At 44.5% G+C, this 12,034-nt stretch overlaps 1 protein-coding gene across 1 annotated transcript; it reads right to left on the bottom strand.

Moving 5' to 3' along the window:
* Positions 1 to 6,266: 6,266 nt before the first annotated feature.
* LOC116834358 (carbohydrate sulfotransferase 5-like) lies at positions 6,267 to 9,076 on the bottom strand. The gene has a single exon (XM_032796389.2). It carries the CDS (start codon positions 8,725 to 8,727, stop codon positions 7,465 to 7,467), a length of 1,263 nt encoding a protein of 420 aa, XP_032652280.1. The 5' UTR covers positions 8,728 to 9,076; the 3' UTR covers positions 6,267 to 7,464.
* Positions 9,077 to 12,034: the final 2,958 nt, after the last annotated feature.

Genomic DNA, 12,034 nt, shown 5'->3' with positions numbered 1-12,034 from the left:
CCCTAACCCTAACCCTAAACCCTAACCCTAACCCTAACCTAACCCTAACTCTAACCCCTAACCCCTAACCCTAACACTAACCCCTAACCCTAACCCCTAATCCCTAACCCTAACCCTAAACCCTAACCCTAACCCTAACCCTAACCCCTAACCCCAAACTCTCACCCTCACCCCTACCCCTAACCCCTAACCGTCACCCTCACTCTAACCCTAACCCCTAACCCTAACCCTAAACCCTAACCCAAACCCTAAACCCAACCCTAACCCTCACCCTAAACCCTAACCCCTAACCCAGCCCTCACCCTCACCCTGACACTAGCCCTAGCCCAAGCCCGAGCCCCAACCCTTACCCTAACCCCTGACCCCAACCCCTAACCCCAACCCTAAGCCATGACCCTTGATCCTTGTCCCCGACCCCAACCCCTAACCCTAGCCCTCGCCCTAACCCTAAACCTAATCCCTGACCCTGACCCTAACCCCAAACTCTCACCCTCACCCTCACCCCTGCTCCTAACCCTACCCCTAGCCCTAGCCCTCACCCTCACCCTGACCCTAACCCCTAACCGCTAACCCTACCCCTAACCCCTTACCCCAAACCCTAACCCCTAACCCTGAACCCGAATCCTAACCCTCACCCTAACCCCAACCCTAACCCCTAAACCCGAACCCGAACCCTAATCCAAAACCCTAACCCCACCCTCACCCTAACCCTAAACCCTGACCCTAAACCCCGACCCTAACCCTAAACCCTGACCCTAAACCCCAACCCTAACCCCAACCCCTAACCCTGACCCCAACCGTAAGCCTAACCCCTAACCCTAACCCCTAACCCCCAACCCTAAACCCTAACCCTGATCCCCCTAACCTTAACCTCTAACCCTCACTCCCTAACCCTAAACCATAACCCAACCCTAACCCCCCAACCGTAACTCTTAACCCTAACCCCTAACCCTCACTCTCACCCTAACCCATAACCCTGACCTTAAAACCCTAACCCTAACCCCTACTCTCACCCTAACCCCCTAACCTTAAACCCTAACCCCCAACCCTAACCCCAACTCTAACTCCTAACCTCTAGCCCCACACCCCAAGCCTACCCCTGACCCCTAACCCCTCACTTCTAACCCCCTAACCTGAGCCCTAACCCTTAAGTCCCTAAACCATTGCAGCGTAATATATTCTGAGACTGTGTTGAATTCCTCCAGCAATTTCGAAGTCTTCATATCAAGATTTCTTTCTAAAACATGTTGCTCTCTACACTCAGACAGAATGGTATGGGCTTGATGCAGGAATTCACTTAGTGAAATTCCTACAACCTGCACTATCCAGGAGGCTCAGACTATGATCCGGGGTGAGCCAATATTACCACCCATGGCGTCGGATCTGGCCACTCAGGGCAGGATTGCCACCCCGATTGGTGCTGCAAGACCACATTAGCTGCTCCCAGAAGCAGCCAGCCACTATGTCCCTGTGGCCCGCTGGGGCGTCGGTGAGGGGGTTCAAAGGGCTGCCTTGCACTGCTTCTCACTTGCACGGGAACTGCCTCTTTACAAGCTCCCACTGGAACTGCAGCCAATGGGAGCTTTGGGGGAGTGTACCACAGGCAAGGGCAGCGCAGGGAGCCTTTCTGGCCCCTCTACCCCAGAGGGCCAACAGGGATTTGTGATGCCCGTTCTGCTGTCCCGGCAGTGGCGTGGGGGCTTGGGGCTGGGGCCTGCAGGCGAGGGAGCCTGCCCTAGCCCTGGTCTGCGTACCGCTTTGCCACCACAGAGCAATGCTCCAGGTAAACTGTCACCGGGTCGGAGCCCAAATGCCTCCATGAACCCCACCCCTGCATCTTCTCCCTGCCCTTGAGCCCCCTGCCTTTCACCCTAGCCCCCTGCCACACCCCACATCCAACCCCCTGCCCTTGAGCCCCTGCCTCCCACCCCACCCCTCCCCCCTGCACCAGTCTTTAGTCCCCTCCAGCACTGTGCACCCCCTCCTGTACCCTAACCCCCTTTCCTGAGCCCCCTTGTACACCCCACTCCCCGCCTCTGCCCCAATACCTTGTCCTGAGCCCCTTCCTGCACACCGCACTCCCTCCCACACCCCAACCTCCTGCCCCAGCTCTACATTCATGGCCGTGCATGCAATTTCCCCACTCAGATGTGGCTCTCAGGCCAAAAAGTTTGCCCACCCCTGGACTAGATGATCATAATGGTCTCTTCTGGACTTAACATCTATCAGTATGGAGTACCTTAGCAGGCCTGTTATATTTCTCATTCTGACCTCACTGGAATGAATGTGATGGTACATTCAAAACTGAAAATCCTTGCAAAGTAGAGAGAAATATTAGGGTTTTGATCATCATCTCCAAAGTTAAAAAACATGCCAGATCTCTTTGGAATCCATGTTCTTGTCCCACAGGACCATTGTTAGGATACATACTAAGTTCCTGTTATATTTCTCCTCAAGTAGGTTTAAATCATTACAGCACCCATACCCTTGCAATGTAGGGGGAATGATTAGGGTCCTGCTCTATTTTTCATCTACACAACGTTAAAAACATTGCATTGCCCCATAGGACCGCATGGGGGTGTTCTTAGGAAGATCTTTTCAAATAACATTGTAGACAGGTGCTATCCTTTGGCATCCCTTTGTGGCCTGGAGAGGCCCTGCAGGCATACTGCCTCAGTTTCTCTCTGAGTATCTGGAAATAATTTACTCACAGCAAATGGTCTTTAAAATAATATTCCCCCTCTGCTAGGGTCTAATTAATTAAGCACCATCTGGATCCCAAAAGAGCTCCTCTCCCACCACCTGCCTTAAGTTCAGGGGATTTCACAGCCCTCCTTCCTAGAACTGCAGCTTTAAGTTCTGGCCTCCCCAGCCTGTTACTCACCCCTCAAATCTAGGGATTGCACAACTCTCTTCCTGGGCCTTGATGCTGATTGGCTTCTTTCCTCCAGCAGCCATCTCCACTGGCTGGACTAGGCTCCTCCACTTCAGTCATCTGCCCCCAGTCACCTGACCCTTCCTGGACATGTCTAATTAACCCAAATACTTGTCTGAGCCAGCTAGGAGAAAAGTGCCCTGCCCACTTTACAAGGGTCTCTCTCCCCTAAAGAGAAAAGTGGTCTCGGTTTTTCTTATACCTTCCCACCCTCTCCCAAACATCCTCTAGCCAACTGACTGCTTCAAGGCCTACACCTGCTTTTTCCTGGACACATGGAAAGGAGTCACTACTGCTTTGGACCTTAAAGGACCACTGCCCTGTTACACACGTATTTACTAGGCCTGTCAATTAATCACAGTTAACTTAAGCAATTAACTCAAAACAAACTAATTCAAATTAAAAAAAATTAACCATGATTAATTGCAGTTTTAATTGCACTGTTAAACAATAAAAGAATACCAATTGAAATTTATTAGAAAATATTTTTGGATGTTTTTCTACATTTTCAAATATATTGATTTCAATTACAACACAGAATATAAAGTGTACAGTGCTCATTTTATTATTTTTATTACAAATATTTGCACTGTAAAAACAAACAAAAGAAATAGTATTTTTCAATTCACCTCATACAGGTACTGTAGAGCAATCTCTTTATTGTGAAAGTGGAACTTACAAATGTAGGGGTTTGCTTTTTTTACATAACTGCACTCAAAAATAAAACAATGTCAAACTTTAGAGCCCACAAGTCCACTCAGTCCTACTTTTTGTCCAGCCAATCGTTCAGACAAACAAGTTTGTTTATACTTATGGGAGATAATGCTAACCTACTTCTTATTTACAATGTCACCTGAAAGTGAGAACAGGTATTTGCATGGCACTGTTGTAGCTGCTTTGCAAGATATTTATGTGCCAGATATGCTAAACATTTGTATGTCCCTTCATGCTTCAGCCACCATTTCACAAGACATGCTTCAATGCTTATGATGCTCATTAAAAAAAATGATGCATTAATTAAATTTGTGACTGAACTCCTTGGGAGAAGAACTGTCTCCTGCTCTGTGGTTTTACCCTCATTCTGCCATATATTTCATGTTATGGAAGTCTTGGATGATGATCCAGCACATGTTGTTCGATTTAAGAACACTTTCATTGCAGATTTGACAAAAATAAAGAAGGTACCTGTACCAGGCTCCCCCTGGGGTGCCACCTGGAACTTGGGTAACACTGAACCCCCTGATCCACCAGCGTGGGTTCCCTCTCACACTGTACTGCTGTGCCAAGCTGCAAAGGTCTCCAGCCTGCACTTTTACCAGGATTCATACAGCTAGGGACACACCCAGCTGCAGTTATATGCAGGCTCTCTGACCAGCCACTGCATAGGAAGGCTACAGCCAAGACAACTCCCAGCTCCCCAAGCTCGCACTCCCTCAGGAGTATAAACCCAAAATTATACTGTCTTGCACTGCACAGGGGACTGTACAGCATAAGCTCATAAAGTTCACCCCCTCACTCAATGTGGAGAGGAATATGCAACAGCCTTTGCCCCTTGAACTATGATTCCATGCACTTCACTCCAACTCACTGATTTAGATAAAGCAAAACAAGTTCATTAACTACAAAAGATAGACTTTAAGTGATTATAAGGGATAGCAAACAGATCAAAGCAGATTACCGAGCAAATAAATAAAAAATGCAAACTAAGCTTAATATACTAGATAGATTGGATATGAATTAGCAGATTCCCACCCTAAGAGATGATACAAACAGGCTGCAGATTCTTATGGGGCAAGCTGCACTTGCTTTACAGCTTGGAAGCCCCAGATGTTTCATACACAGGCTAGAAATCCCTTTAACCTATGTCCAGCACTTCCCCCAGTTCAGTCTTTGTTCCTCAGGTGTTTCCAAGAGTCCTCTTGTGTGGGAAGTGAAGAACCACGGATGATGTCACTCTCTGCCTTATGTAGCTTTTGCATATGGTGGGAACTCTTTATTCCAAAGATTGATTCCCAGACCAGTCTGTGGAAAAATACTGACATCCCAAGATGGAGTCTAGCATCATGTGACCTGGTCACCTGTCCTTGTAGAGTCATAGTAGCTTCACTTACAGGCTGTTTGGAGGCTCATCACTAGGTAGGAGATAAGCATCTCCTAAGGCTGATTGTTTTCCCTAATGGCTCATTGCCCTGAATAGGTCCTTCCCAACCAGCTATCTAGACTGAAAGAATCTTGTCTAGTGGGCATTACTGAGGTGTAACTATATTTGAAATACAGATACATAGTCAATATTAATAACTTCAGATACAAAATGATACATGCATACAAATAGGATAATCATATTCAGCAAATCATAACTTTTCCAATGACAGCTCACATGACCCATCATGCATAAAATGCATCACAATTATGCTATAACCATATCATAATAATATCACTGTGAAGAATATGGGGTGCAGTGTCCCAGAACCAATGTGAGATTTTTAAAGGTAGCTACAGCACTTGACTCAAGATTTAGGAATCTGAAGTATCTTCCAAAATCTGAGAGAGATGAGCTATGAAACATGCTGTCAGAGGTCTTAAAAGAGCAACACTCTGATGCAGAAACTACAGAACCCAAACCACCAAAAAAAAAATCAACTTCTTGCTGGTGGCATCTGACTCAGATGATGAAAATGAACATGGGTCAGTCTGCACTGCTTTGGACTGTTATCAAGAAGAACCCATAACCAGTATGGAAGCATGTCTTCTGGAATGGTAGTCGAAGCATGAAAAGGCATACAAATGTTTAGCACATCTGGCACATAAATACCTTTCAACACTACTACAACAGTGCCATGCGAATGCTTGTTCTCACTTTCAGGGGACGTTGTAAATAAGAAGTAGGCAACATTATCTCTCATAAATGTAAACAAACTTGTTTGTCTTAGCGATTGGCTGAACAAGAAGTAGGATTGTGGACTTGTAGGCTCTAAAGTTTCGAATTTTATTTTTGAGTGCAGTTATGTAAAAAACCAAAATCTAAATTTGTGAGTTGCACTTCTACTATAAAGAGATTGCACTACAGTACTTGTATGAGGTGAACTGAAAAATACAGTCCAAATATTTGTAATCCAAAATAATAAAGTGAGCACTGTGCACTTTGTATTGTGTGTTGTAACTGAAATTAATATATTTGAAAATGTAGAAAAACATCCAAAATATTTAAATAAATAGTATTCTATTACAGTTTAACTAAACAATTAAAACTTTGATTAATCATGATTTTTTAATCTTGAGATTAATTTTAATAGTTTGACAGCCCTAGTATATACTTAGTTGAGATTTTGCCCAACCCACTTCCAAAATTAAGAGTTTATTTCCCTCAATTAATATTAACAGTGTATCCAAAATTGATTAAATGTTAGATGATGTAATGCCTTTGTTCAGATGAAGAGTTTTAAACTAGTCTTTATTTCTGCTTCAAGATTTGTTTCTGTCAAAGAATTGCATACGGAAGTATAGATAACACACAAGCTTCAAAGGCAGACATGTTTGCTGTGGTGAATTTCATTAAGAATTGACTTTTCAGTATTACAACTAGAATTTGTTTTAAAAAAAAAGCTGTAAATTACACAGATTGTAGAAGCAGGTCTGTCCTATTGTGTGGGTCATGGAGTTATAGAGCATATGACTATGTTCTTCTGAACAGGCTATTACCACGATGATTCCCTCATTCTAATCTTCTACTTCTATTTTCTGCTTTTAGATTCCATACTCCAATGCAAAAGCTCTGCTCCAGTGCCTTGATCAAACAGCTGGTGAGAACTCTGCAATTCAGATCAGAGCACAGGTAAATCTATTGACAAAATAATTCAGGATTTCACAGCTGACCCAAAGATAGGTCATTTTTAGAAGAAACCCCAGTTCTCTGGGACTTCCCAAGATGAACTGCACTATTGAAAATTAAAACACACAAAAAGATTCAGACAAGTTTTCAAAAACACAGAGCTGCAAAATAGCTTGGAAGGGTGTTGGGAGTAGAATACAAAAGACAATAACAAATCAGGGGATACTAAAAAAAAAAAAAAGCAGAAAGCTGAGAGAATTTCTGTCATCCTGATTTCCATGCATTTGTTTTTGAGATGATGTTGAGATTTCCTTAAAATGTTTAATCAAATGTTATCCTGAGTTTAATCAAGGTTTAAAAATTAAAGTATTACTCAATAAATAAAGACATTTTCCATCCCCATTAATTTGTATTTGAAAGACATATAGTTTAACATATTAAATTATAATATTTACAAGATGCAGTGTTCACAACAGCTCATCTCAGCTGTAAGTCTGCAAACTGACAACTCTCATGCTGCATTTCTCATTTGTTTCACATTCTCCAGTGTGTGAAACTGAAAAAAAAAATATTTACATCACTTGAAAAAAATAGCAGCTAGGACTAGGATTAAATTTGACAGCAAATCTTTTCATACTACCTACACATTGCATAGTAGATACATACAATTTGAAAAAAAACCCTCTCAAAGTAATATCTCTTAGTTTTTCGGATTGAATGATGACCAGCTGAACTGGTTTCTTCGTCTTGGCACCACTAAATCCAATGACAAATCTTTTTGCTCTTTCTCAGAATCCAGAAGTTTATAGCCAAGCATATTTATAGCACTTTTGCAGACTTCTTGTACTTTCTTAATTTTATGGAAGGAAAGAATATTCCTCCAGGCCTGGGAAACATTAACTGCATCTCGGGAGGTGATTTTGAAGGCTTCCCTTTTCTTTCCTGGTCCCTGGCCATGTGTGATATTATAGATCCAGCTTTCAAGTTTGGGGGTCAGTCTAAGATCTGCAAATTTATACATGTCTCTGATTTCTGATAAGGGATCTTGTACCAGATCTTCAAAACGGATCATTAAATAGCGATCTTTTAGAAATCTTGGAGGTTTTTGAGTAGCTGTTTCATAAATCTGGACATGACTTCTACAAATTTCCTGCATTACTTTATATTTGCTGTCCTCCACTTTAGAGCCATTGGTGCTCAGAACAATCCCATTGTCACGAGCTAAGGCTTTTACTGATTGTTCTCGTGACTTGGCAACAGCTCTGGGATCACGCACCAAGTGAATGATTTTGAGATTCAGGGAGAGGTCAGTGAGAAGGGGATAGAGAACTGTCAGATCAAAGAACCGGACCTCCTTGAGGACAATGTGGCTATAGGTCTTGCAAGCTTCCTCCACCTTGCTGAATGGGTACTTGCCACAAAGAGTCTTGCAGGCCATTTCATTGGTAATGTCGGTGCGTTGAAAGGAATCACAGGCAGGAGCTGAACAGAGTGCCCGACTCACTGCCCACTGGAACAGATTGGACAAATTTCTCTTCCAAGGCATATAGGCATCAAATACAGACATGTCACACTTGAAGACAGACCTGACTAGGTCTCTAACAGCCATATGTAAGACTTTGGCACTGTTCTGATACATTGTTACCCACACATGCCAGGCAGGTTCCATCAGGTAGAAGACATCAGGGTGTTGGCTAAACAGTTGGCCAACGAAGGAAGATCCTGACCTCCAGGAAGAGAGAATAAGGATGTGCACCCGAGATGGCTTCTCTTCAGACTGAGGGATGAAGCTGCTACGTCGAGCATACATAAATAGTAAGAATCCAGTCTGAATCATAAGGAAAACTACAACAATGGTGCTGGAAATCCGAAGTCTCACCATATTGGCTGAAGGAAAGCAACTAATACACTGAAAAGGGAGAGGAAAAAGCTGTTTAGTATTTGGTAACAACTGCAGTGGCATAATAACGATACAACTCACAGAAGACAGACTACTGTACTGTAAAGACTTTTCTTTTTTGAATTTATGTGCTACGTTGGATATAACTTGTTTCTGACTTATGGAGACTGCAGAGTGGAGTCTATTGGCAAGAGAGCTGAGAAAGGTAGTAAATGGAATGGAAAAAAGGCAGTGCAAGAGTGAGCACAGAGTAGAAGGAAGTTTGGAGTGGGTATCTGGTGCTGCAGAGAGTAAGTTGTTCAACTGTTAGTATATGAAAGTAAATAAGATAATACAGGAATTAATGCACTAGTTCAGACCTAGTCAGTATGCTCTCTCAGACAGTGGCCAGAACCAGATGCTTCAGAGAAAGGTGCAATCATGGAATGGCAATGTGCCCCAACAGGTGGTGGAGAGCATAGAAGATGTCTAAATTAAGTTGGATGGGACTTTAACAACACATGGTGAGGCTGAATGGAGCGGGGTAGGGAAGCAATTGGTTTAATTTATTTGAAATAGGACTCAACTATCAAAAGTCTGGAAAATGTTGCCAAAGGAGAAGTTTGCTTCCTAACCCTTCTATCAGTTACAGTTCAGTTTATGTCCTGAAGAAAGAAGATTTTCATCCCTTAAAAATGTTCCTATCCATTGTAATTTTGGATGTTCTCACATATGTCTGAAACATAGGTCATCAACCTAGTGCCCAGTCATAGAGTAAAATCACCAGCATAACAACTAACTGAGGTCGTAAGGGTTTAGGTAGCATGGGGGCAACCTAGTTTACTGCACAAAGTACACACTGTATACAGTGATAACAATGATACCCATGGAGAAGCTCATGGCCCACAGAGCCCAAATACAACATCTTGATGCCAGAGTTGCTGAATTCGAGGAGCAGAGATGCAATTATACAAAGAAAACAGAGCATACAGGAACTCTATAACAGACTTACCTCAGCACTGACTACTCTGATCCTGCATTTAAGGAAGACAGTCTCATGATGGGAATGTGATGGGTTGGACCCCTTGGGAAGCCACCTGATATGCTGAAATACTGCTGAGTCTACCTGTCTTGCTGAGCCAACGAGAGGCGTGCAGCTTTCTGCACTGGGGGTACAGTACTGTGGTACCATTGTAGACACCATTGTGGATTACAGTGGTGCAATTGGCCTCTGGGAGTCACCTCTCTGGTCATCGGTTTGAACTCTACAGCCCTGTCCTCAGGTGACCAACCGTCATCCCACCCTGTAAATTCCTTTGGAATTTTGAAAGTCCCCTTCCTGTTTACTCAGTGATGCATACAGTGGTCTCAGCGCATCTTTCCAGGTGGCCATGCCTGCTCCACACACCAGGCAATCCTCCACTTGGAGCAATGCCAAGCTGCTGGACCTCATCAGCATTTGGAAGAGGAGGCTGTCCAGAGCCAGCTGCGCTCCAGCCGTGGGAATTATGATACCTATAGACAAATTTCACGATGCATGATAGAAAGGGGCTATGACTGGGACACATTGCAACATAGGGTAAAAGTGAAGGAGCTGTGGAATGCCTACCACAAAGCACGGGAGGCAAACCACCGCTCTGGTACCGTGACCACGAGCTGCTGGTTCTACAAAGAGCTGGATGTGATACTTGGCAGCGACCCCACCTCCACTGCGAAGACCGTGGGTGGATACTTCAGTGGCTCGTGTGCCAGTTGAGAGTGGACCAAGCCAGAAGAAGGAAATCTTGGATGAGGATGTGGAGGGGGACCCAGAGGCAGCAGATGACTTGGAGGTCAGAGATTCATGCAGCCAGGAGCTCTCTTCTACCCCAGAGAAGACTAGCCAGTCACATCTGTTAGATGTTGACCAAGTGCAAACAGGAGAGGAGGCCCCTGGTAAGTGAATTTGATTTTGGAAATTGCTGAAGTGAGTTGTTGGGGGCAGGAGGGTTGCAGAAAGCAGGCTGGTCTCTCACCACATGCCTAGTCTAAGCAGTGGAACAGGCTCACTTCACGGGAATCTGCCTCAGAGATCTCCAGGAAACTCTTATGGAGATACTGGGCAATCTGCTGCTGCAGGTTCTTTGGCAGAGCTGCTTTTTTTCTTGCCCCATTAACAGTAACTTTCCCGCAGCACTGTCACTGGGAGGGGAGGGGGGAGAGGACCATTGCGGCACACAGGCAAGTCGCATAATGGCCAGGACGGAAGCCGCAGCCTTGGAGAAGACCCTTCCTTGATTCCCCGCTCACCCTCAGCAGTAAGATATCTTCCATAATGATCACATCCTGTGGAAAATGTGGGGACAAGAATGATTATCAGGCTGCCCCTACAGTGCTGGCTCTCCCCAAAAGCCACATGCCACGTGTACAGCAGAGTCCAGGAATAGTGATTTACCCTGCCCTGTGGCTACTAACCATTTTGGGGGTCTTGTGGCTCATGTGTGCTTGCCTGGGGTCAGCCAGTTAGTGACAGGTGTGCTTTAAATCACTGAATCAGTGTTCTCTGTGTTGCAAACAATAGTGCTTCTGTAAAACGCTGCATTTAAACTTCAAAGAGATGACCTTGGGAGCCCAGTCTCCCTCTTTGTTACCGGCGGCTGAACAGCTGTGCAGAATTAGAAAGCGGCCACGAAGAACTAAGGACTTTCTGCGTGATGTTATGATGCACTCCAGAGCTGAGAAACAGGAATTGAAGGAGTGGTGGGACAGTGAGAAGATGAACAGAAAGGAGAATGCAGCATGACAGAATGAAGCCACGGAGCAGCTCTTAAACTTTATGGAGTGCCAAGTGGACATGCTCCAGACGGCATTAGCACTGCAAACCAAGCTTGGTGCACTAGTGAATGGAGCCGCCCCTGCCCAAAGCATTCCATTCCTCCCCAAAAAAGCAGCAGAGAATCCTGTGGCACCTTATAGACTAACAGACGTTTTGGAGCATGAGCTTTCGTGGATGAATACCCACTTCGTCAGATGCATATAGTGGAAATTTCCAGGGGCAGGTATATATATGCTAGCAAGCAAGCTAGAAATAACAAGCTTAGTTCAATCAGGGAGGATGAGGCCCTGTTCTAGCAGCTGAGATGTGAAAACCAAGAGAAGAGAAACTGGTTTTGTAGTTGGCAAGCCATTCACAGTCTTTGTTCGATCCTGAGCTTATGGTGTCAAATTTGCAGATGAACTGAAGCTCAGCAGTCTCTCTTTGAAGTCTGGTCCTGAAGTTTTTTTGCTGCAGGATGGCCAACTTAAGGTCTGCTATAGTGTGGCCAGGTAGGCTGAAGTGCTCTCCTACAGGTTTTTGTATACTGCCATTTCTAATGTCTGATTTGTGTCCATTTATCCTTTTCCATAGAGA

Source organism: Chelonoidis abingdonii, chromosome 19 (assembly GCF_003597395.2).
Source record: "Chelonoidis abingdonii isolate Lonesome George chromosome 19, CheloAbing_2.0, whole genome shotgun sequence".
Lineage (NCBI taxonomy): Eukaryota > Metazoa > Chordata > Testudines > Testudinidae > Chelonoidis > Chelonoidis abingdonii.
This window is presented reverse-complemented; position numbering and strand designations above follow the sequence as displayed.

What these genes read in the sequence shown, in the direction of transcription:
- LOC116834358 (XM_032796389.2), bottom strand. Translation starts at nt 8,727, where the DNA reads ATGCCACTGCAGTTGTTACCAAATACTAAACAGCTTTTTCCTCTCCCT.